At 40.1% G+C, this 25,005-nt stretch overlaps 2 protein-coding genes across 3 annotated transcripts in view; both read right to left on the bottom strand.

The window, feature by feature from the left end:
- Positions 1 to 25,005, bottom strand: part of LOC134660791 (basement membrane-specific heparan sulfate proteoglycan core protein) — a 211,424-nt gene that overhangs the window by 3,039 nt on the left and 183,380 nt on the right. The window contains exons 39-73 of the mRNA XM_063516579.1: positions 19,506 to 19,593; positions 19,274 to 19,398; positions 19,004 to 19,187; positions 18,687 to 18,882; positions 18,218 to 18,384; positions 17,797 to 18,021; positions 17,288 to 17,471; positions 16,704 to 17,027; positions 16,173 to 16,389; positions 15,757 to 15,948; positions 15,388 to 15,673; positions 15,147 to 15,297; positions 14,769 to 14,949; positions 14,461 to 14,672; positions 14,036 to 14,221; positions 13,585 to 13,690; positions 13,275 to 13,383; positions 12,747 to 12,976; positions 11,788 to 11,915; positions 10,117 to 10,395; positions 8,995 to 9,177; positions 7,481 to 7,635; positions 7,062 to 7,191; positions 6,481 to 6,638; positions 5,771 to 5,978; positions 5,171 to 5,353; positions 4,924 to 5,065; positions 4,416 to 4,548; positions 3,726 to 3,895; positions 3,381 to 3,613; positions 2,875 to 3,023; positions 2,421 to 2,528; positions 1,619 to 1,735; positions 1,159 to 1,393; positions 415 to 603 (exon numbers count right to left, since the gene is read on the bottom strand). Coding sequence (XP_063372649.1) covers positions 415 to 603; positions 1,159 to 1,393; positions 1,619 to 1,735; positions 2,421 to 2,528; positions 2,875 to 3,023; positions 3,381 to 3,613; positions 3,726 to 3,895; positions 4,416 to 4,548; positions 4,924 to 5,065; positions 5,171 to 5,353; positions 5,771 to 5,978; positions 6,481 to 6,638; positions 7,062 to 7,191; positions 7,481 to 7,635; positions 8,995 to 9,177; positions 10,117 to 10,395; positions 11,788 to 11,915; positions 12,747 to 12,976; positions 13,275 to 13,383; positions 13,585 to 13,690; positions 14,036 to 14,221; positions 14,461 to 14,672; positions 14,769 to 14,949; positions 15,147 to 15,297; positions 15,388 to 15,673; positions 15,757 to 15,948; positions 16,173 to 16,389; positions 16,704 to 17,027; positions 17,288 to 17,471; positions 17,797 to 18,021; positions 18,218 to 18,384; positions 18,687 to 18,882; positions 19,004 to 19,187; positions 19,274 to 19,398; positions 19,506 to 19,593 — 6,263 coding nt within the window. The remainder of the gene's footprint in view (positions 1 to 414; positions 604 to 1,158; positions 1,394 to 1,618; positions 1,736 to 2,420; positions 2,529 to 2,874; positions 3,024 to 3,380; positions 3,614 to 3,725; positions 3,896 to 4,415; positions 4,549 to 4,923; positions 5,066 to 5,170; positions 5,354 to 5,770; positions 5,979 to 6,480; positions 6,639 to 7,061; positions 7,192 to 7,480; positions 7,636 to 8,994; positions 9,178 to 10,116; positions 10,396 to 11,787; positions 11,916 to 12,746; positions 12,977 to 13,274; positions 13,384 to 13,584; positions 13,691 to 14,035; positions 14,222 to 14,460; positions 14,673 to 14,768; positions 14,950 to 15,146; positions 15,298 to 15,387; positions 15,674 to 15,756; positions 15,949 to 16,172; positions 16,390 to 16,703; positions 17,028 to 17,287; positions 17,472 to 17,796; positions 18,022 to 18,217; positions 18,385 to 18,686; positions 18,883 to 19,003; positions 19,188 to 19,273; positions 19,399 to 19,505; positions 19,594 to 25,005) is intronic.
- On the bottom strand, positions 21,226 to 24,729 carry LOC134660834 (uncharacterized). Of its 2 annotated transcripts, none has more exons than XM_063516668.1 (2): positions 23,156 to 24,328; positions 21,226 to 21,350 (listed from the first exon to the last, which is right to left on the bottom strand). In XM_063516668.1, exon 1 carries the CDS (start codon positions 24,247 to 24,249, stop codon positions 23,161 to 23,163), a length of 1,089 nt encoding a protein of 362 aa, XP_063372738.1. In that variant the 5' UTR covers positions 24,250 to 24,328; the 3' UTR covers positions 21,226 to 21,350; positions 23,156 to 23,160. The 2 variants fall into 2 exon arrangements, with proteins under 2 accessions (XP_063372738.1, XP_063372739.1); XM_063516669.1 differs by lacking the exon at positions 21,226 to 21,350 and adding an exon at positions 24,371 to 24,729 and having other exon boundaries at positions 23,154 to 24,116.

The following is a 25,005-nucleotide window of genomic DNA, read 5'->3' on the forward strand; positions in this document are numbered from 1 at the left end:
TAAATAACCTAGATTTAATTATGTAAATTAAATAATTATACAGCAGCGTCTAAGGCACATGGCGCTCCGATGTTTGAGCGAGACAACGCTATGCGCGTATTTTAGCAACATCCCGTTCGCACGTTGACGTGCGAATCGGATGCATGTGCTAAGTGCCTAAAGGAACAATTTGACTATATGTATTAACAAGATAATTGAAAGTACGTATTTAAGTGTAAGGCCTGAGTGGACGCTCGAGTTGGGCGTGCAGCGGGGCGGGGCGTGTGGCGTGCATGTTAAACAAATGCAAACGCATAGGAGCGGCCTTAGTGCACGCTGCTCAAATTACTCCTGACCCCGACGCCACGTTGCACGCCCTGCCGAACGCTCCGCTTCGAGCGTCCACTCAGGCCGTCCACTAAGAATGGGTCTTACATCTCAAAAGGACATAGTCTCCTCGTTCGCCGGCGTTGGTCTCCCTCTGATAGAGCAGCACGCCGTCCGAGGTGGTGGTAACGACAGCGACTCCGAACTCCACGGGATACCTGTCGTAGCGGAGGTTATCCGCTGCCAGCTCGATGTAACCATTACCATCGAATCCAACGCTGTGATGAAGTTGTAGTTCTGCGGATTTTAAATGACACATGAAAAACTGGACGCACACGTGACATGTGAACCCTCTTTAGAAGAATACAACGTGTGTATGTATGTATAGGACCTCTAACTACGTATAGGTATACTAGCTGCTACGCGATAAATGCGTTCATGCTAAACACTAAGTACGAGTATCTGCTATCGCTTTAGAATCACTGTGTTTACACCGCCATCAGTTTGCTCCAACTTTGTGGTACATTACGTGTAGGTACATTTATAAAATAATTTCAAACAGAAGATAGATAAATAGATATTCATAAGCTTTAATATTAAACTGCTTATTTTCGACACTCTATTAATACTTAGGTATGTACATACATTTTATGCGCGTAATAGGCTTAACTTCCCAGGGGAAGAAATTACTTTGTTTTAATTTTACTACGACAAGCGCATTCAAAGAAAATAACGACATAATGACGCCAGAGTACCTGACTTGAACATCAACATTAGGTTAGATAATCTACTCTTACTAACTCAATTAGGTACTAGATAATTATGTATATTATAATGTTAGCTGTTACTTACTAATATGACAGTTCTGGCCACCGAATCCCAGCGGGCAATCGCAAGTGTAGTTGAACCTGTCTTGCCGGTGGGTGGCGGGCCGGCAGGTGCCGTGTATGCACGGGTTGGGGCTGCAGACCGAGCGCGCGGCGCGAGTCTCGCAGTATACTCCCGAGTAGCCGGGCGGACATTGGCAAGAGGTCGCGCCAGGGGAACAGCGGCCGCCGTTCATGCAGCGCGAGCAAATGCCCAAGTCCTGTGGATATTTAATGGAATAATTTGATAATGTTACGAATATCTAACCTAAATAGGTATGGTTTTTAGCTCTCAGACTATTTTGGATGGTTTTATTTAATTATTCTCTGGTTTCTTACGTAATGTTTTGTTAACCGACTTCCAAATCTAAAAGGAGGAGGTTATCAATTCGGTTGTATGTTTTTTTTTATTTTTTTTTTTATTTTTATTTTGTTTAATACGTTACCTCAGAGTTTTCGGGCTCGTCGGGGATGTCTCCGCGGTCGTAGCTGCTGCACTCTTGAACGTTGGCGGAGATTATCGACGCGTTCACGATGTTCACAGCGTTGTCTTGCACCAGCACCTGATTTAAGATACCGTGTACATTTTGAGTAGGTACGTACTCACATTACCTAGTTTGAAAGTTTAGCATAGTTGTGGATTTTATGCTTTTATTATAGTTTCATTCCCTAGATTTATTTGATAAAACAAACTTGAGGAGAGCACAAAAGATATAGCGCGCCGCGGGAAACTTAACGACGGAAGATATGGCCGTCGCGCGGGTTTTAGCTTTTGTCTCAATTACTCTGAAAATAGGTATACTTCTGTTTAACACACTAGTTATTATATACTGCTATGGTTATAATACCTATACAGAGTATGTATATATACGATAATAAATTATACCTAGATTTTTTCTATCGAATCAACTTTTGCCTTTGAGGGTTTTGGTTGTAATCTGCCATTGAAAATATAGTCCCGATTCCGTGTAGGTATTATTTTTTCATGGCATATGCCCTTGATTAAAACGTGTAAAATTTAATATAAAAACTACAATTTTGCGTTAACCCTCTATAAAAAGGCCCGAAATTCTAAAATTGTACGGGAGGGGAGTTAGGCCCGTCGCACGTACATTTCTCAAAACAGGCTTGCTAAAACTATATTTTTAAAATTCTTGAATATTTTTATATACATCCATCTTTAAAAGTTAGGTAACGCTGCGTATTAGATAACGTTACGTAAAAGTAACAAACTGAAAAGCGACATACGTCCTTGATGCATCCGCTGAATCCACCCGCCACTTCAACATTCCTGTTCAGTACAATGTTTGAGTCGTCAACGCCACCCACGTACATGGGTGTTTTCAAATGAAGCTCCTGTAAATATAGGTAGTTTTGTTTTATATAAGGAAAAATATTTTAAACATGAAGATAGCTCGGAGATGTCAAAGTATCAGTCATAAAATCGTATGTCACAGAACTATATCCTAGTAAATCAGATAAGTAGAAAACCCCGTCTAGCAAAACTTAGAGTTGTACCAAGCGAACCCTGCATGGCATTTGCTATGACAAAGTGTGGCGATTACATCATTAATGTCAAGTTTCTATGAAAATATGACGTTTATAATGACACTACTTCACTTTGTTGTATTCAAGTCGGTGCCAACTTCTTTTTCGGAAAGAACGTTTGATTTCTAGAACGTTCCATAATGATTAAGCTTACCCCAAGTTGGTTGGGTTGAGGAAGGATATTGGAGACGGTCTCGCTGTTGATGGTCAAGCGCACTGTGGGCCCGGAGCGCGTGAGGGTCACGTCGGTCCACTCGTTGGGACGGAGCAGCCGCTGGCTGGCCAGGATGGCGGGTTGGTATGCTACAAAAAGTGTACCAAAGTCAAGACGTCGCGGTATTATAAGATACAATTAAAAAGTACCTAACTTCAAAAACTGTTATGCATACTATGCTTCCCAATTCTCGTGGATAAAATGCAACATTCTCATCAGTTTTTGAAGAATAAAGAGAGCCTTGACAACCACTCAAGCGGTGAAAAAATTTTTAGAATGCTAGTATTGTTTATATACAGTCGCCATCAGATATATCGGAGCGGTCAAGGCGGTCACAAATATCTGAACACGCCTCTATTGTCAAGGCGTTAGAGTGCGTGTTCAGATATTGTGAACACCTAGGCCGCTCCGATATATCTGATGGCGACTGTACATGTAATACGTACAGTCTCCCGTTTGGTAGCGGAATTCCAGACGTTGGTCTTTAACGGCGAGTGACGTGAAGCCTCCGTGCCCCTGCTCAGACTCAGCGCAGTACATGATGATGCCGTCGGTGACCGGGCTCATGGCCTTGATCTTTAGGGACATGTACAGCGAGCGGCTGGACGGCGGCGCTTGGATCGCTAGGTATGCGCTGCCGGTGAACGCGGGGTATTCGATGGATTGTTGGCGTTCGCAGCTGAAAACCATTGACACCTTTACTTACAGATCATAAGGTACGGGTCCATAAATGATGTTGCAGGTAAGTAGGTAAACCAATCGGTTGTTAATAAGAAATACTGAATGATTACTTATGGCCAGCGTGTGTGATCGGACAGGAGCACTTGTAGGTACCGCCAACCTCGGTGCACTTGCCGGGGCCGCAGATGTGCGGACGGCAGCCTTCCCCTGTGTGGTCGCAGTTCTGGCCCGCGTACCCGGCCGGGCACAGGCATACGTAGCCGCGCTCGTTGCGAGCCTCCTGAACATCAAATACAGTGCCTTTATAATACCTTTTAAACGGACTCGAGATTTATTGTAGAATAAACATTTGAGTAGTAGGTATCTAGATTCTCTTGATATTATTAATTATTTTTCCTGAAAGTCAGGACGAACACACACTAAGAGAAACTGTTTTTTTTTTTTTTTAATCATAACTTTAAAACATTGTACTTATTCGACTATAGAGCTCCTTTTTAACCTCCATGAGGCACCAGCATTATTTTCGAAAAATAAAAGAGACATTTCTCATGTCTTTATTTAACCTTGATCTGTCCCACTGGTTGTCATGTGACAAGACACACACTCAGTTTGCAATGATTTCAGATAGTAAATATTGTAGGTACTTACAGTCCACCAATTTTAATTTTAAACCACTAATACAAATTAATATAAAATTTAAGAGGAATTTCAAACTATTGTGACTTACACCCTGTACCTACGTCTGTACTACACAGTACCTAGTAATGACTGTCGACTTATAGTTAGATATTGTTTGTTACCTGGCACACGCCCCCATGCAAGCATAGGTTGGGCGAGCATGAGTCGCACTCCGTCACCTCGTACTTGTAGCTATTCGCCATTATGTCCTGCTCTTGTTTACCCAAAATGAGCATTCCCACACATCCTGTGAACCTAGAACAATACAATCATCACAAAATAAATTAATTTAAGGATTATTTGTATACAATTGAAATATACTATAATTTCAAGGAATAGAGATCAGGCAATAGGGCTTGAAGGGGTTTTTGGCTGTACATATACCTTAACATTGCAGTGACGGTCGTGCCGGATTGGGTAGTTATATAGTTAAGTCATATACCTACCGACGATTTGCTAATGTTATTAGGTACGTTAGAAAGAATGTGACGTGTGTAATTGACATTTCATACATACATTGTACCTATATGAAAAAATACACTAAAAAGAATCTCCGCTTAAGTATATGTAGCTGAATGGCGCCATATTTTTCATGGCAACTGGATTGTCAAATCACATTGGTTTGCTTACCCTGGAGTATTTGCCAGTGCGGCTGGCAACTGTATGTTGTCCGGTACTCCTCCGATATACAGCGGGTTGTTGAGATCCATTACAGCGAGCTGTGTCGGGATCACGGCGGTGAATGGTCCAGCGTCGTCTACGTTCATTGATACTGAAAAAGAAGTAAGTTTTTACATCAATTTTCGATTCGATGCCAATTTTGTTTTACTAAGTAACACTTGCGTTGTGGTCTACGAACGAGTAAAAAATTACATACCTTTAGTGTCCATTCTGCTCAGACGAACTGTATGCCATGCGTTAAGTTGCAGAGGTCGGTCTCCCATGACAGTGATCGGCCCGGAGCCTGCATCGAGTACCATCTCTGGCTGGCCACTGTACAGCCTTAAGGCTACGAATGTGCCAGTCCGTCCATTGTCAAAGAGAATTAGACCGTCGGAATCTGCGAAATTTTGTACATTTTTACAGCTATTCAATTCTAATCACGACAAAGGTATAGCGTGCGCACGATTTAGAGGAAGTAGAGTGAGCCCGCGCTATCTCCCGACGCCTCAGCGCCAGGTTGCCAGGCGCACCCTCCCGCTTCCTAAGGCCTCCAATCTATGGACCTCATCCACGAAGTGTATGTCTTGTCTATCAACCGGTACCTACAATATTTTCGGTCATCGATGAATAAGTAGGTACCTATAGGTAGAAAATATTATTAAGTCTAAGGTGGCTTGAAAAATGTTATCGGCGAACTGCCGTAGCATGACGTAACATGATCGAAATCCATCAAATCAACAAATAATTAAATAAGTCAAGCAAAATAATAACTAAAAATATTCAGAACGAATAAAATAAGTCTGATGTATTTTACCAGTAGGTTTGAAAGAGATCTCGATGTCAAACTGCGTGTAGGCATCAGGCAAGTTGGGAAGGGCCAGGTAGCTGAAGCGGTTGAACTGCGGCACCACGCCTGTCACCTTCAGCACCACGCGCCCCTCCGTGACGGAGCGCCCGTTGTTCACGCGGCAGATGTACGTGCCCGCGTCCGCTTCGCTAACTGGATTTATGTACAAGTTGGCCTGCAACAATGTTACTTTTGAATCTAAGCACAACAGTTGCCAAACAAAAGAAATCTAAAAGTAACTGCTCAATGCAAATCTGCTCTTCTTTTTTAATGATGATGATTACTTTTATTGGAGAAACAAGTAATTTATTAATTATCATCCGTATCTATGTCAGTATACATATCATAGCTATTGACGTGGGAAGTTAAGCTAATTAAACAGTGCAGGTTGGGAATCCCACATAGGTACAGTAGCCATCAGATATATCAGAGCGGCAAAGGTGCTCACAAATATTTGAACACGCCTCTATTGTCAAGGCGCTAGAGTGCGTGTTCAGATATTTTTTTAATACCATCTACAGTTTTTTTCATAATGTTTTCTTTTAAGAAAATACTAATACTAATGTGCTAGGTTATGAAAATGTCTCTGACACAAAGTAAAAATTATTTATCGGTCTACGGACAGCGTCTTTCGGTATGGTGTCAAAAAGTGTAGTTTGCTTTATCACGTGGCCTACCTCATCGGCCCTGGCACCCGGAGCGAGAGGAGCATATTCACGTCTCCATTCAACTGTCGCGCCCGGCTCGAGATTCGGGCAGGGAAGGTATGTCGGTTGCCCAACGCGAGCAGTGAACGTCGTGTCCCGGATGGACGGGTACTGTGGGCCAACTGGCACTGGAAACAACAACATATTTTAAGTAATATAAAATATAAATTATTCGAGATTTATATTTTACTAATACCTATGTTATATTTGAGTAAACAGTACCTATCGAAAAATCATTCATCAATTGAACTAAGACGATTTTGCTCTTGGGTAGACTTAATAAGTCTGTTAATTTTATATTTTTATCAATAGCATGAGTATATGCAAAAATAGAAGACTAAACTAAAAGATGTTTTGAACAAACTGCAACACTCTTAACTGTCCATCGGTAAACCTTATGCCTTTTGAAATAAGGTTTACGAACTGTCAGTTAACTGTGTGGGCGATGGTAGATCTAATACCAAACGACTTGTGGGCCAACTAAACTACCGAGCGGACAACAAACATAGTCTAAGAAGGTTTTACGATACACATAGTAATAAATTAAGTACCTGGTTGTATTTCTAAATTAAGGTCATCAGAAGACGTTCGTTGGTACTGGTCCATCCCGGTACATCTGTATGTGCCAGCATCCGACTCCGCAACACTGTTCAGAGTCAACGACGAGCCTTCGCCAAACCGCTATTAAACAAATAAAAGGTGTTTTAAATTTATTGCCAAAATAATTTCAGTTTCATAATAGGTACTTACCTATATTTCCTGTAATCACTGACTTACTTTTAATATAAAAAAAAACTATATCCTTATAGGATTATATGATCATTTTGTAACACAATATACATGTAAGGACAACTTATTTAATAGTTGCATTCCCACAAAACTGGCGCAATCGGTAGGATCCGAGCGCAGGTTGAAAATAAACAAAAATGGATATCTGTTTCTCTCAAGCAGGTTTAATAAAGTGGTTTACCCGTTGGTCGACGTGCTGGCGCGTGCCGACTCGCTCCCACGTCGCGACTACGTCCGCGCCGGCAGTTCTGCACAACACTTCGACGTTGTCGCCGACGCGGAACCGCCGGTTAGGCTGGATGATCGTAACTAACGCCTGCTCTTCTACAGCGGGCCCTAAAATATATAAATGTGTTACTAATATTTACTTTCAAAGTACTTATAATATTGGTAAAAAAAATCAGACAATAAAGTTTTGTTAAATACCAAATATTGTTGAGTGATTTGCTTAGAATTTTACGAAAATTAAAATAAAATAGAAACAAAAATATCAGTAAACCTACAAGAATTGTAGTCAGCCTCTATTATAAATTGACCTGTGTGACCTGTTACCCGAGTACCTACTTGCCTTTTTATTACCTACCCTAAAAATTCTAATGAGATGATAAACGCATAAAGTAACGGAGAGAATATGGAAAGTTAAATTAACAATATTATTATTATTACTCTTTAAAGTCATATAAATCGTAAGGGATTAAAAAGACACATATCTTCGCAAAAAATGGACAACACGTCACATAGTGTAACATGTAGGTAAGCTTACGTGTACCAAAAGCAGTCATGCGCGTAAAAGCTTGATACAGTGCGTGAAATATTGAAAATAGACACATATTGTGCAAGCGAAGCGATAGCAATAATAATCTGCACAATGAGTACGGTTAACAAACTTAGTAGGTACCTAGTCCTATAGGTAATTATTTTCTTACTTTGATTAGCAGTTTATTACATAAATAGAAAAAATTACAAAAATTTCATTACTATCATTCACATATCAAAAAACTGACAAACGTTCAATATGAAATTAGGTTACCTATTATTAAAACGGTATTAAACATTTGACACAAAGGCTTTTCCCATGCAAATTTAATTTGCACAAAGTCGTGGTTTATAGAATAGAACTGCCATTACATGAATGAAGTTTTAAGGTGACATAGGTACATGCATGTAGCAATAATTTTTGTTGTTAGTAGTTACTTAATCGAAGAATAGATGGAAACTACACAATGAATACGAGTATATTAAATTAAACATGCACAAATGCATACATGCACACATAGGTTACGGACTCAGACAAGGCAAACATTTACATCTTCGGTTATAAGTTAACACAATTGTGCCTAGGTTAAAATACTCAATAAATAATAAAATAAAGTTTTATCTTATGTTTACATCTTACTTAAGTAATTGATCTGTAAAATATTAAGGTTTACCTACTGCCGCGCCTTGACAGATCGATGTACATATCTATAAAAATTTGGTCATTTACATCTAAATAAAATGATTTATCACAGCACGACAGTGTGTACCCAATACCCATGTACAACACAAGGCGAATTTTATATAAACAAGTACCAACGTACACTCTTGCTTACATTTTAGTCACTACCCAAACAAGGTAACAATATAAAACTGTCGTAGGCACTTAAATTCCCACATTGCAAACTGGACACACACCCACAAATAACCCGAACACACCTGCACCTGTATTACCAGTATATGGCGGATAATCCGAAAGAGTGTTCGACATCTGCGTGTTCGTTAAACATATTTCGTCGCTATGATCCTCACAATCGTTTCGTCCGTCGCATATGAGCTCATTGTCTACGCAACTAGACCCGTCAGTACAACGGAATTGCGTTTCCGAGCACTTTTCGATACCTTCGTGCGCGAGAAGCAAAATCATAAGACATAATTAGAAATAATAAGTCTACAAGTAGCATTAGATTGTTAACTGCACTGAATAAATGAAAGTATATAAATAAATTATGTAGTATACTGATGATATTTAAATAGTTTTACATGGGACGTCTTGCACTAACAAGTTAAGCCTCCGTATAGGTAAGGGTACGAGAGTTGAAAGGCCTGTGCACACCGGCTGCGTGTGCGTGACGTGCACGTGCGCGTGCAGCGTTGTAGTATACAGATCCTTATGAGAGACGGCACACCGCTTGCGTGACGTGTGCGTGTGCGGCTCCAACATTTTAGCGCACGCGTACGTGCACGTCACGCACACGCAAGCCGGTGTGCACAGGCCTGAAGTCACGCACACAACAACAAAATAATGTAATGAAAGCGAGATTTTGTAATTAGTATTCTTTTTTGTTCCGATAGCAATTTTAACCGCGAACTGCAAGATGGACCAAAAAGTTTATTCAAGGTATTTAATTTTTTAGTTTAATAGGTATCTTGAACTTAAATCACATACCCTCATTCATTCATTCATTCAATACTTTTTTCGCGATTATAAGTATAGGTAAGGGTACGAGAAGTACTCTGTGTAGCTGTATGTCTAATCATTCACCTCAACTCTCCTAGCGATACCTATAGGATATAGGCTGGATATAGGTACCTTGTGTAGCTAATAATATCTATGACACTAAGTTTCCTATCTTTACGTGACGTGACTGCATATAAGATTAACTTTTTAGTGCACGACCACCCTTAACATGCCAAGGTTATTAAAAACTATTTAGCACGGCGTTGGAAGCATGGTCATTTATTAAAGATTTTATTATTAGGAACGTTAGCTTGAACTACATATATACGGGTAATTTAAAATAATATAAATATGGTAAGAACATTTGTATTATAACTGACCCTCGATTTGGAGGTTGATGTAATTTCTAATAATATTTCTTCCGTATTCATCCTTAATGGTGCAGTCGTAGCGGCCGGTGTCGGATATCTTAGCCGGATTAATATAGATGGAGCCATCGTTGAGCACGCGCGTGGAGCGCGGCAGCGGGCGCGCGTCCTTGGTCCAAGTCACGCGCGTGCGCTGCGCCTGCATGGACGCGTCGCAGCGGAACCCCACGCGCTGGCCCACGCGCGCCACCTGTTCGTTATCGTGCGACACCGATGCCACGCCATCCGACTCTATGAACGTCACGGTGCCATGCAATCATGTGAGTTTGGCGTACGAGCATAATGGTGAAATGAGCGTCATACAAAATGAATTATCGGTATGAGAAGGTCATGAAGGTGGTAACCATTTGATGATCTAATGGAGTTAGTGCCGACGGTGAATTTATACACAGCTTTTAACCAATGATGTTCCTATATAGTATCTAAACTTTAATGCTCGCTAATAAACTATTTTTAAGGGATTCGATTACCAAGATAAATTTAATTTTATTGTTCAGCGTAACTTATTTTGTGTGTGCCTACTAAAGGTTTCTCTTTTGTAGGAATGAATATGAAAGATTAACACTGTTTGGCGTTTGGTTAAACCACGTTACTTTATTATTCATCAAATAGGTACAAATAATTAATTAATTAAATTGCAAAGATTTATTAGCAGAATACAAACGATTAACGTTTGTAACTGTTAACTTACTCGTAGATAATATTCAAAATATTATAACTAACGGTGCGTGAGAAATTTTCAGATTTTAGTAGTAGTAGTAGTAAACACTTTATTGCACAAAACAAGACTTCAAACTTTCAGATTTTGTCGTAGATATGTAATTATACTATAAGTGTGTGCAATATTCAAGTGCGCTTCTGTCTCAACGTTGTGGTTAAAGCTTTAACTATGCGTGAAGGTATTGTCGCTAATATTAAAGTGCCTAATATGCCCAAATAGGTAGGGAATGCAATCTCGATCTCACGAGATCTGGAGTGAATTTTGATTTGAGATTAAATCTCGTTGGCAGAAAGTTGGAGATCACGATTAACCCCTCGTATGCTTAGACACGGATCCGTGCGTGAGAATTTTAATCTATTGTTGTAATTGTCACTTTTTCAGTGATCAAATTTGACAGGCAGCATACGAGGGGTTATAATATTTTCGAGATTTCGAACGAGGTTGCCAGATTAACGCTTGTATATAGGACTGGCTTTAACTGACGATAAGAGCGATGTATTGCATTCTGTGCGGAAGAATTGGGCGGACTTAGCGTACTCAGAGTGATTTGTGTGATTTTGGATTGATTACCCTAATTTATTTTGTAAGTTGCCGTTTTATTTGCAAACACCCTGCATAGGTAGGTAGTGTTTACTGAATTATTAGGCAATATTGATCAAAATAACTTATTTTTGATTAGGTACTATATCAAATTTGGATCTCGTCGAGAGTAATCTCGATTTCTAAAGTCTGACGGTCGACATCTCGAATCAGATTTTTCTCGCAAGATCTCTAATTGCCAATCTTGGTTCGAGATTGCATTCCCTACAAATAGGTGTTTTTTCTCAAATAATGTATTTGTATGCACTACTATATGTACACGTACAGCTCGGACGAGTATGTATTATGAAGTGATTACGTACCGCTGACGATAACTTGAGCAACACCGGAAGCTTCAGCGACCACATTTTTGGCAGTGCACTTGTAGAACCCTTCGTCCTCTACTTCGATGCGCCGGAAAATAAGCGTCGAGCCTCTCTTATCTACACGCCTGTAATATAAATTACATTATTTTTTACATATAATTAGAGTCTGTGCGGAAAGAGAAGAGTCGTGAAATGTATGGGGCCCAATACATTCCACGACTCTCCTCTTTCCGCACAGACTCTAATTAATTATAATATACCACTACGTAGGTAGTTTATGTAGTTATGCATTCAATAAATAAAAATCAGCAACCTGAACAGTCCTTAAAATCTTGCAATAAAATATGTTAGAAATAACACCCAAATTTAATGCAAAGTCTAAAACCATTCAAAGGCACAGCCTGCACTTTCACATCAATAAAAGTCCTGTCAGATAGACCACTGGGTGACATATCGAATAGACTTGTATTGGGGCGATTGAGTTGTAATGGAGTTCAATACTTATTAGTAAACACGTAAGATAAAAATTAAAGCATGTTTTCATGTGATATAGTGACATAAGTTATTAAGGATTTCCCATTACTGTAGTGACAGAAAAATACAGCCAAATTTGAAAGAAAATATTAAACTTAAAAGCCATTTATTTAGTCTCCAGAATGTGGTCAAAAATTAGAAGCACGATGCGAGAGCACCATTATCTGTTAGGTCCAGAACACGTAGCTAAGTCTGAATTAATATATTGCTACCGATATTTATTCAATTCAATTCAATTCAATTAATTTATTTCGAATCCATAAAATCCATAAATGTTAGTTAGTACTTAGAACAAACAAATCTTAAAATTACTTAAGGTTAGTGTCATTTAAAAATACAAAATAATAGTAATAAATCCAAATTTATAAGTATGCGCTAGAATTTAGGGTCTTAAAATGCAGTTTCAAATTGTAGCAGTGTACCTGGAGAAAGGCTTATCGACCGGATCCCAAGAGACTTCGCGGATATCGTCACCCTCGACGATGCATTCGACGGTGGGCGACTGGCCGGGCGACACGGTCTGCGAGGCCGGGTGCAGCGTGACGCGCGGCGGCCTCACCACCTCGAGGGTGAAGTATGCACTGCGCAGCACGTACTGCGTGCGTCGGTCTACCTCACTGCATTCGTACTCGCCAGAGTCTTCCTTCGTTGCCTGCTCAACATTTTAGTATGTTGTCGAATGATTTTGGTATAAAATACAACTGTACAAATGTGTTGGTTGCCGTTATCGACGTGGCAGCGTGATAATGACAGGGTCTGTCTCTTTCAATGGTTCGGTGATAAATGGAGACATTTTCTATATAACGTGGTTATCAGCATACAACCTACGCTCGCTAGACTAGATGCACAGATTGATTCAGCAAAACCTGTGTGAATGGATCGAGGGAGTAAAAAATGTACATCAAAATGTAGGATATTAAGAAGGAAAATAAATAAGTGAACAAACTCACATTACGGATTATTAGTTGGTTGTTGTTGAGTTGCGCGTTTCGCTGTAATGGACGGCGATCGCGTCTAGACCACTTGAGATCGTGGTCATAGTCACCAGTGTAATTGCACCTATGAATAATGAGATTATATCAAATTAAAAAAATATATTAGTCAATGATTTTTTTAACCTAATACGAAACATGTACCTACCTATTAGTATACATACTTATTCATCACGTTGATTCTCAAATAAGATCTTCTCTTATGTACCTTAATAGTGGGAATAGGCGAAACAGAATTTTAATCTGTAGCTGAATAAAAAAATATTACCAGAGGTTGGTGTCCTGGCCTTCTGCGGCATACTGAGGCTCTGAGGTTAGCTGTTGGTCCGGATTGTACGTTTCCTGTTCTTCGAATCCTGCTCCATCGTCATCCTCTGAATATGAATATCAGAAAATGTAAGTATATTAAAGGATAAACATTGTGCATTTATTGATTTACAATTTTATCATACTGTTACTGTTTACTCTATAAATAAAGAAGGTACCTATACAATATGTTACGATCTTAAATTCACAACCGTTAACAGATATGTCACCGTAAAATTGTAAACACTTGTCATATTATAATCTTGCTAGTTACATTATAAACTGACGGTAGGGAGATTATAATCTAACCTAACCTACGTTAGATTATAAACTAACGGGTTCACAATCTTACGGTGTCAGATATATGGAATAGAATATTTAGTAGTAGAATGTTTTGAAGGTTAGAAACCCACCGTTGCCGAAGCCGGCGTCACCCCGATAGACTTCGACGGTGAACGGTTCGTCGACGGACTGGTCGAGCGACGTGGCGGTGCAGATGTAGTCCTTGTTGTCGGCATCGCTCGCCGCCGCCAGCCGCAGCGACGCCACCAGCGGAGTCGGCGGCACGATCACGCGCCCGCGCCCTGATTGGTCTCGCACTGTTTGCAGATAAAAATAGTGATCTCCGAGGTATTTTACTCTTTTAAACACTAGAGACAAAGACGCAGCCAATGTGCCGCGGGGTTTTTACTTTTAATTAATTTAGCTAAAATAAGGTGTATTTGTACCTTGAGCCCATACAATTCTGCCAAATAAAAAAATCTCATACGTTACGCAAGTAGTAGGTAATGTTGACGAAATATAATTTGCACTGATTAGTACTAGATAGGTCACTTACGATGTATTGACACCATAGGTTCTGGGTAGCCGTTGGCTCTGCATTTAATTTCCACGGGTTCACCCAAGCTGACTCTGACTAAGCGGTCTGGTGTTATAGTTATCTCTGGTGGGGACCACACTTTTAACGTGGCTGTAGCTGTGTCGTTTCCGGCTTTGTTTCCAGCGTTACAAATATACTCTCCATCGTCGTTAACGTCGATTTTCGAGAACCTAAACACCACAAAACAAAGATCATATATAAGAGGGGGCATCCTTTAAACGTTATCACACATCATGGAATGGTTATATCTAAGTTTTAAAACAAACCTGATAACTTCTGCAGGGCCAACTTGAGCGTCGGCGGACAGTGCACGTCCTTTACTTCTGGACCACATAATATCGGGGCGTGGCTCGCCTTCTAAGATTTGACAACGGAGCTCAAACTGACTGCCGATCCGAGCGCGCACATCTTGTTGTGGCCAAATTTGTACTCTTGGGCGAATACGGGCTGTACACACATAAATACGTATATTAAGATTAATGCAGAATCCAAAGGTAAAATAATATCTAAGTACACCTTTCTTTTCGATTTGCTACAATCTGGAAAAAAATCATGGTTTTACAAAGTAATACCAATAAATACGTTTATTAAGTATACATAAGTATTAAGACGTAAAAATTAAAAGTTATTGTAATCATTCCTACTTTCTATATCCACAGTGACGTATTGGGACATGACTGGATTTCCGTCTACGATAGCACTGCATACGTATAATCCTCGGTCACTCTCCTGGGCATTAGCAATTGTCAGCGTGTTTCCTCTTTGGCTGGTGCTTGGGCCGAACTGACCTTCGTGCTGAATGTGAAATTAAATACAGTAAGTATAATGTTATCTTTCTCATTAATATGATATTATTCGTAAGATAATATTACAAAGTTTGGGTACCTTTGTCCATACAATTCGCGGTAGCGGGTTTCCTGTGGCAGTGCAGTGAACCACCCCTCTTTCCCCAGTTGGAATTCTCAGTTCATTTACATCAACGTCTACGCCAGGACTCTCTGCTGGCGATTGCGTGCCCACAGGGATAACCGTAACGAGTACAGCCATCTCATCTGCTTGTCCAGCACTTGTCTTGCACATATACACTCCTTGATTTTCAAGGCGAGCTACATCAATATACAAGACGCCGTTCAGTGATTGCACATTTATTTCAAATTCATTGCCGTCTTGCCTGAAATAATATAGTAAAATAGTGAACATCCACAGCGTGTTTTCTTTATGCCAATGCAGGAACGTAAAATTTGCGGTAATTACCTGACCCATTTAATGGAACCGGGTGGTATATTAGCTGTCCCAGTACATACAACGTTAGTGCTTTGGCCTTCAACGACGTTAGAAGCTGATGGTTTTATTGTGAGTCTCTCGCGGGGTGGCCTGGACGGCAGGGGCCGTACGATAACACTGGCTATGCGATCGTCGGTTCCCACGTTGTTGCTGGCGACGCATCTGTCAAAAACACAAATATTACTTAAATGTATACTTTAGAGCATTTAAAATTTTTGCTGCCATTGACTTGATATAACGTCAGTACATTTCGTGCCCCACATGACACGACTTGATATGTTATAAATTATAAATACGGGTTGACGTACAATTTTTGACATGGCGTTGATGACACTTTATTACTTCATTGACGTCGCGGCGAAAAGGTTAATCAAATTTATCTTTACCTGTAATCTCCAGAATCTTCTTCTCTCGCACTATCGATTATCAAAAGTGATTCAATAAGCTGTACCGTCGCGGGCAGAGGTTGTCCGTTACCTCTCTGCCATTCGATTGTAGGGGCGGGGTTTCCGTCAGTGACACAATTTAACTCGACTCTTTCCCCCTCGTATAATTCTTGCACTGATGGCTGTATGGCTACGGTAGGACTTGTCATCGGGTTTGCTGTAAAGGCATAATTTGGTTAATATTAGAAACAAGGAATTAAACAAAGTCCTATAATTGGGATCAGGATCAAGTAGGTTTAAAGTACCTATAGAAAAGCATACGTGTTATAAACACTGCTGTTGTTGTTGGACTGTTGGTCAGTTAAATCCTACTACGATAAGTATTATACAATATAAAGGTTACCTTTGGCGAAATATATCCAGTCTGGTAAAGCTAATCCAAGATGTAGCGTGAAAATAACAAAGTACCTAAATAAATACAATTCATTTTATCTTACATCTGGAAATAAATATATGAGATATTTGACTTACTTCCCACAGTAAGGGTTGCTGTTGCTTGACCCGCAGTGACACCGTCATGCGTCTGGCAGACATATGTGCCACTGTCAGACACTTGCACCCGTGTGATAGTGAGTGTTCCGGTTTGGTCGTCAATCGTGTATCGTCCTTGAGGTAAGTATCCGTTCTTCTTACTCCAGCTAACGGGGAGTAGACCTGGTCTGTAAAAGCTCCTAGCCTGGCAAGTGAAATTAACCCAGCTACCGACGTTTTGAATCTTAATAGTGGGGCTGGAAATAGTTACGGTCACGCTAGACTGAGGAGGCGGCGGTCGACTAGTTGTTACGACGGATTCACCTAAAACAACACGTCACTTTACATAATATATCATTTTTACAGCATTGCGAATCATATATATACATTGATTTAAATGCTAGTTGTTTAAAGAAGCAATAACATACTTTTTGCATGTTATGTAAACTACTACAGTTTTAGGTAGTAGCTGATGTCAAAATAGGACGAAAACAGTTGGAAAACAGCGTGGTGATATTATTTTATTCCAATGGCTTTAAAATAGGTAATAAAGTCGTAAACAGTAAATTGTAACTCGTTCATACCAAGAGGTGAGCAGTCAGACGCGGAGTTAGGGTCGGGGCAGTCGCACACGACCTGGTCGTAGCTGTCGACGTGGCAGCCGTGGCCGCTGCAGCTGCATTGCTGGCAGCGCCCGCTCAGCTGGTAGTAGCCGGGGGAACACGACTCGCAGCTCCTGCCGCTGTAACCCGCTGGGCATCTGCAACTCTGAAAACGTAACAATATTAGTTAATTAGGTAGGCACATGTGTTTTCTGGTGAACTGATAAAATACGACCCTGGAATAATAAATAACCTTTAAGCTTTTCGACGCCATGTCAAACACAAAATCTGTCACGCTGACGCCACGACACCGAAGTGTCAAAACTGAAATTGAATTTTATGCATATATGCACGTAGGTCTATGTTGCTCTATGATACTGATATGTGACCGATTAATCGGTCTTTGGCGTCGAACCTACGGTGTGGATATATCGTTCATTGGCGTCCAAAAGGTTAAAAACATTTTGAATATATTGCACAGTAATGTTTACCTCAATTCCCTTGGCAACATTTGGACGCCGTTCTTCTGAAGCCTTATCCATGGCCACAATGGCAATAGAGGTGGATGTCAACTTTTCTCTTTGCAAGTCAGCGAGAGTTGCCCTGACGAGCACCCGCTTCAGGTTCTTTAACACTGACATGAAGACATTGCGGCTGGCCGGTACACGAGTGTTAAGAACATACCAGTTCTTTTCAAGTAACGGCACCTGATTGAACTGTAATAAAAAAGGAATGTTTTAAGGGAAATAACATACCTACAATATTATATCTATCAACACACTTTATGATAAGTACATAAAATAAACAAAAGATAAGTGGGTAAATAAATATTAGACAAGATATCCGTTTTCACAATTTTTTTAATAAATATTATCTGAACGTTAATCATAAAAACATCAGTTCTGTACTTACCAATACCTCTCCAGACTGGAAAGGTCGTGGATTTGTCCAATACACAGAATCTTCATCTCCTACTAGGACGACGTCAGTGCCTGGGTTGTTATACACTGGATACGGGTTATCCACTTCGAACCTCTGACTAAAGCTCAAGTTTCCTCCGTATGATAGCAACATGTTTCCTGGCAAAAACAGAAACATATTAAACCATTTTTTTGTTATCAATCAGATACATCCGTGAGCGATACTACAAGAGAGGTCTCGGGTTCAAGTCCTGCTGGAAGCGAAACTTTTTTTTTAATACAAATTTTACAGAAACATATTTTATTGTCGAAATAAGTAGTACCTACCCATAAAATATTTTAAGACTTAATAAACATTTACATATTTTTAATCGTTGGGATAATCCGTATACCGTACACGTCTCACAATGTTGTATTATTGCAAGGTAAGTATTTAAAAGAAAACATGTGACAGTATTTACCTGGTAAGGTTAACAGGGGCAGGGACCAAAATAGTTCTTCGTCTGGTGGGAAGCTAAACGAGTATGTCAATTCACTTTCCGCGGGATTAGGGACGAAGTGGTCGTTCAAAACTTTTTGCGCTGCCAAGTCCATTATACGATAGTTGTTTTCGCCGACCATAGGTGCGGGAACCTGATCCCAATATAAATTGGTGACCTGAAAATAAATATTTTTTTTTAATGTGGTCAAGGGCTAAATTGATTCACTTCTAAAGCTTATGATGAGTTATTGTGGTTGGTCACCAGTGATTAGTATGGAGTAAAGTGCACACGAGTACCTCAGAGCAGTCCGTAGTAACCCCAGAACAATAGCATTTAATACATCCTTCAGGATTTTCGTAGCTAAGTCCGAATGAACCTGGTCTGCAGCGGTTACAAGACTCGCCGGTCACTGACGGCTTGCAATGGCAATTGCCACTGTCATCACATCCTGGATACCCAACTGTACCGCGGGCATCACAGCTGAAATAAAATCAACCATTTAAATCGTTAATTTATGAACGAACGTTACGTTACGTGTCGGTTTTAATATCAGCTACTATACGCACTTGCAATTGTCAGGCCTCGGTGTAGGGTAGCGGGTATTATCGGGCACGCAGTTATTTCTATAATCTCTTATATATCCAGGTACACAGTCTTCACAATTGGGTCCAGTTGTATAATCCGGGCATGTCTGCAATGGAAAAAAAATGAATGTTGTTTACAATGATGTCAATTATAATGTACACATAGGTACATTAAATTAATCATGAATTTCATCTTTATTTAATGATAACTTACCAAGCATTCGCCAGTTTCTGGATCACAAATAGATCCTCCTTGACAGTTACACCGTACACAACGTCTCAAGTACAACGCTTCTTGACTCCTATGACATAGAAAAGTGACTAGTACAGTAAGACAAGTAGTGTAGTAGTGTAGTAAGTTTAATTTTAAAACCTACTGTAACTCTACCAAATAATTCACCTTGCATGTAATTCATTGTATGCTATTTAGCTTTTGTTATATTAAGATAAAGCTAAGTGTCAATTAAATATCAATGTGATATTTTAGATGATCAAACGAACTTCTCGAGCGAAGTTCGATCACTATTATATGAGTCGTTTCATTCGAAGATATAACATTTACCAGGTAGTCCTTTAAACCTACAGGCGACTTTTGCACTATATTAAGAGACAGTCATTTGACTATTGAACTGATTTTTAGTTCGTTCATTCGTTCCCCTACCCTTCCCGTTCGTTCCACCATCATAGCTGCTCATTATCTTTAGAGAAAATGCAAAACTTTAAAATTTGGGGTCATATTAGGGTGGGAAGGGTTATTATATCTTCGAATGAAACGACTCATATAATAGTGATCGAACTTCGCTCGAGAAGTTCGTTTGATCATCTATTATATTTCGTTCGTTTCATTCTTCAGATATAACATTTACCAGGTAGATGTTTAGAGTCTTAAAGTTTTGCTTAGGTGGAATGAAACTATAGATAGGTTCAAAATCGTATTTTTATTTAATTTTTCGACGTGACCCTATTAGTCAGTCATCTAATATTAACATTTATTCGTATTAATAAATCATCTAATTATGATCAATAATCTTATTATCTAAGGATTGTCACTTGTACTCGGCAAGCAAACAGATCTCGCAAAGAGTCCTTCATCCGATAGTGGCCTATTATAGAACCGCGCAAACGACGTGGACGCCGCGGTCCAGCCCGCGGTGCGGCGGATAGTGTCGACGCTGACGCCGGCGCGGCTCGCGGCCGACGTGGCGGCGTGGCGCGCACTGTGCGCGCTAAACACTCTTATGTCAATGCCACTTTCCGACAAAACATTTTTAATCCATCTGCTGATGGTCTGAGAAGTTGCAGGCCTATGTGGAGGTTTGTATGTCAATAACAAATTTCCTATACTATCAACTCTCTTATTTTTTGTTACAAAAATATAATCTCTGAGAGTTGTAGCAGGGCATATAGACACGTTATCTTTAAAATATGGAAGGAAGAGAACGGGTTGTTCTCGTCCGGCAGCTGATGTTTTAATTGTGTCAGTAATTCCAATTTTGACACCGTTTGGGGAAATAACAATATTTTCGATTTTTATAAGCGCTAATGTTTGAACCCTATGCGCTGTGCATATGGCCAGTAATGTCACTATTTTTTTCGACAGTTTTTCCAGGCTTATGCTTGTATTGGGATACCAGTGAGAAACACGGTTTAAAACGACCTGTGGGTCCCATGTATGGTTATACTTGGGACCGTTCGGTCTTTGTTTGTACGCACCTTTTAGGAGGCGTTTCACGCAATCGTCCGAACCGATATTGTCTCCCAATAACAAGGATAAGGCTGAACGGTGACTATTCAGTGTGCCGTATGCACAATTTTTATTAAATTGTTCTGTTAAAAAAGACAATATTGACGATTTCGGGGGATTTAAAATTTCAATAGAATTAACGGTGCAAAATTGCCACCAGAGCTTATATGTAACTTCGTATTGCTGTAATGTTTTGTCAGAGAGTGATGCCAACATCAGTGTTATAGCCTCTGGTGGGGAGCCTCTTCGACTGAAGGACTGTTGCAGAGCTTCGCGACCCCCAGGGTAAGCCCCTTGTGTAGGGGATGGCAGTCCCTGTAATGGGAATGAAGCAAGTTTTTATTCGGGTTGAGAAACATTATCTCCGAACTAAGGAGGCTCCGCATTAGGGGGAACCACGGTTGCGATGGCCAATAAGGGAACACTAGGATTCCGTTTGCTTGATCGTCTACGATCTTTCTAAGGCATTTTAAAATTAACGAAAAAGGGGGAAAGGCGTAGAAATATTTTTCACCCCAGTTAATCGTAAATGCATCGACCGCTATCGCATCTGGGTCGGGTTTCCATGAAACGAAATTTTGGCATTTGGCATTGGAACGAGAAGCGAATAAATCTATTGTTGGTTTACCAAACCGTTGTACTATAGATTCAAACGCTCTGTCTGACAGTTCCCATTCGGTATCAGGGTTAACTATTTTTCTAGACTCTGGATCCGCAATGTTTTCTTTTGTATTTATATATGATGCGAAGATCAATATATTTCGCTTCTCGCACCATTGCCAAATTGTACGCGACAAATCGTTTAGGTGTGGAAACTGTATGCCCCCCATGCGGTTTATATAACTTATGGCGGTCGTGTTATCAACTCGCAACAAAATTGCACAATTAGTCATATTTTTAGCAAAGCTCTTTAATCCAAGGTAAACAGCCAGCAATTCCAAATAATTTATATGAGAGTCCCGTTCCGAAGATTTCCACATGCCATTAACCTTATTTTTCCCACAAACCGCACCCCAACCGGAGTTGGATGCGTCACTGTAAATTTCGAGTTGAAAACTAGGATATCTCATGTAATTATTTGATGTTATAATATTGTTTAACCACCAGTTAAGATCGTCCAATATGGAACAAGAAGGTTTCATTTTGGCATCAAAATTATCGTTATTTTTTAATAACTCGAGATATTTTAGCCTTTCTAAGGTTTTCGTATAAACCCAACCATATTTAACAGCGGGACAGGCTGACACTAAAACTCCGATGAGTTGTGAAAAGTCTCGAATGGTACATTTAGGCAGCCCTAGGAATTTACGAACCAATTGTGTAATTTTATTTCGTTTATCATCAGGTAAGGCAATGGTCAAATTTTGGGTGTGAAAGTTAAACCCTAAAAATTTACAAGTTTGTTCCGGATGTAAGGAACTCTTATCGTAATTGATAACAAATCCTAAACATTGCAATAGCTCTGAGGTTTCCTTAACATTATTTAGACATTCTTGAAAGGTATCTCCTATGCACAGAATATCGTCCAAATAAATGACAGACTTAAAGCCTCGAGATCTCAAATTAGATACCACTTCTTTCATTATCTTTGTGAATACTCTAGGAGCTACAGATAAACCATACGGCATTGATGTAAATTCGTATGTCAGATTATTAAATTGAAATCTCAAGTACTTTCTGTCATTTATATTTATAGGTATGAGCAAATATGCTTCTGTCAAATCTATTGAGGCTAAAAAACCATTTTGAGGAATGAGTTTTGAGGCCGTGCGATAATCCTCCATCTTGAAATGACAGGGAGCAATAAATTTATTGAGACCTTTTAAATTTAGGATAAAACGCTTTCCTCCGTTAGGTTTTGGGGCAAGAAAAACCTTAGATATATATTGGTTTTTGACTTTAGGGCACTCAGATATGGCTCCTAAATCTAACAGCTTTTGTATAGCTAATTTCATGTCAGCTACTTCACTTTGTTCGAGCGTGTTTGATGGAACACATGTTTGTTTTACGTCCGAGATAAATGGGATTGAGTAGCCATATCTGACCCAATCTAAAACCATGTCGTTCGATGTTATTTTTAGCCAACAGTTATAAAAATGACTTATTCGGCCGGCATGTACCTGCGTTACGGTGCCTGGGCACGTGTCTTGGTCGCAGGGGGTGTCTTGGCCGGTTGTGGAGCTGGAAACGTCCGACGGGTGTAATTCGTCTGCCTGCGAGCACCTCTCCGCCCCCCCCTGTTCGACGCGTAACGAGGGGGCGCTGACCAGTTTCCCGAGTACGACGCTCGACTTGTCGACGGCTGAGCAGGCGCGGGTTTCTTTGGGGACGTTTTCTTGATTTGGAGACCTTGTTTTTCAATGGTCTTCGCTGCCTTAATTTTCTCGGACAATTTATTACTAAACAGGGTATCATCACGTTCTGTGTCTTGAATAACTTGCAAGAACGTCTTATCGAGACTAGGTGTGATGAGTTTTATGCGGCTTTGAGTAGATGACGCATGAAGGTCACACAGAATACGGCAGCCGTTGCTGAGGTGTTTCATAGCTTCGATTCCGTTGGAATCTACACATTTAATTAGAATATCCATGGCCCTGTTGACGGCAGCGATCCCGTGGCCGAGTTGTTGCTGCGCTGCAGCCAGGTTTTTATCTCGATTCCGGACCATATCGGGTACGGCTGCTGAAATCTCCACGTTTAATTTTGGTGCTTGTAGCAATCGACAGTTGTCGGGAACCAAATAGTCTTTTCGGATTTTATCTTTGGCTTCATTTGTCATACCTTTTTTGAGTAACGGTAACCAAAGTTTCGATAAATTATCGTGGATTTTTTCGCCATACTCGGGGGTATCCTCGGTCGATTCCCCGAGAGCCAGCAGCATGTCCGGGTCGAGCTCGGGTTGAGCTGACGACATGAGTAAATCTGCCTGATTTTCAGGTGCAGGAATCTCGTTATTATGGTCCGGTATCGGTACATCACTATTATGTTCCAGTACGGGATTTTCGATGTTTAGCTGTGGTTCCTGTATAATAGGATCATGAGCCGGCACGGAACCATCTGGATTTTGTTCCATTACAACATCTAAAACAAAAAAGAAGTGATTATTACATTTTATGAAAAATATTTTCTCTTGGGGGTAGGTTGAGAAAATATTTGTGTCGCAGAGTAACGCGCATCTACTGAAGATTGCGCGCATTGTTCTGCTTATTTGCATCGTTGGAGACTCGCGGTCAACCCCGATGGTTATATGATCATAGTTAGAGACTCGCAGTCAATCCCTATGTCGGCTCATTTTAATCACTTCTTAACACTAAATAATAAAACAAACAACTTACCTTCATCTTCCGATGAAGACGAATCATAAATGATCCTGTATCGTCTTTTATGATCTTCAAGACGTTTAATTTTTTCACGGTAATATTTTAACTTGTCTTTAGCTGTGCGCTTCGACATTTTTGTAGGTAATAATGTCGTAGCCGAGGAGCTAAAGGGCGCGTGCGCTCGTCGCCGTGCACGAAAAAAGAATGAGCAGCTATGAGGGTGGAACGAACGGGAAGGGTAGGGGAACGAATGAACGAACTAAAAATCAGTTCAATAGTCAAATGACTGTCTCTTAATATAGTGCAAAAGTCGCCTGTAGGTTTAAAGGACTACCTGGTAAATGTTATATCTGAAGAATGAAACGAACGAAATATAATAGTAGTAGGTAAGTAATTATTTTTTCACCTCAGCAGCTCGAACAAGGGTACTTTGCTACTTAAAAACAGTGAGCAAAATCGCATTTTGCTCACTGAGTGAAACAAATTGAGCAAAATGCGATTTTGCTCAAAGTACCCTTGTTCGAGCTGCTGAGGTGAAAACTTAATTGTTAGTATATCTTAAGAAAACATGAGTGAATAGGTAAGTGATGAAGAAGGAATACATTTTTCGGGTTCTCTAATATGTTCTCACTGCTGAGGTGAAAAGTTTT

The sequence above is a fragment of the Cydia amplana genome, chromosome Z (assembly GCF_948474715.1).
Source record: "Cydia amplana chromosome Z, ilCydAmpl1.1, whole genome shotgun sequence".
In the NCBI taxonomy this organism is placed as follows: domain Eukaryota; kingdom Metazoa; phylum Arthropoda; class Insecta; order Lepidoptera; family Tortricidae; genus Cydia; species Cydia amplana.

Coding starts and splice junctions, on each gene's coding strand:
- LOC134660834 (XM_063516668.1), bottom strand. CDS start 24,249: ATGCAAATAAGCAGAACAATGCGCGCAATCTTCAGTAGATGCGCGTTA.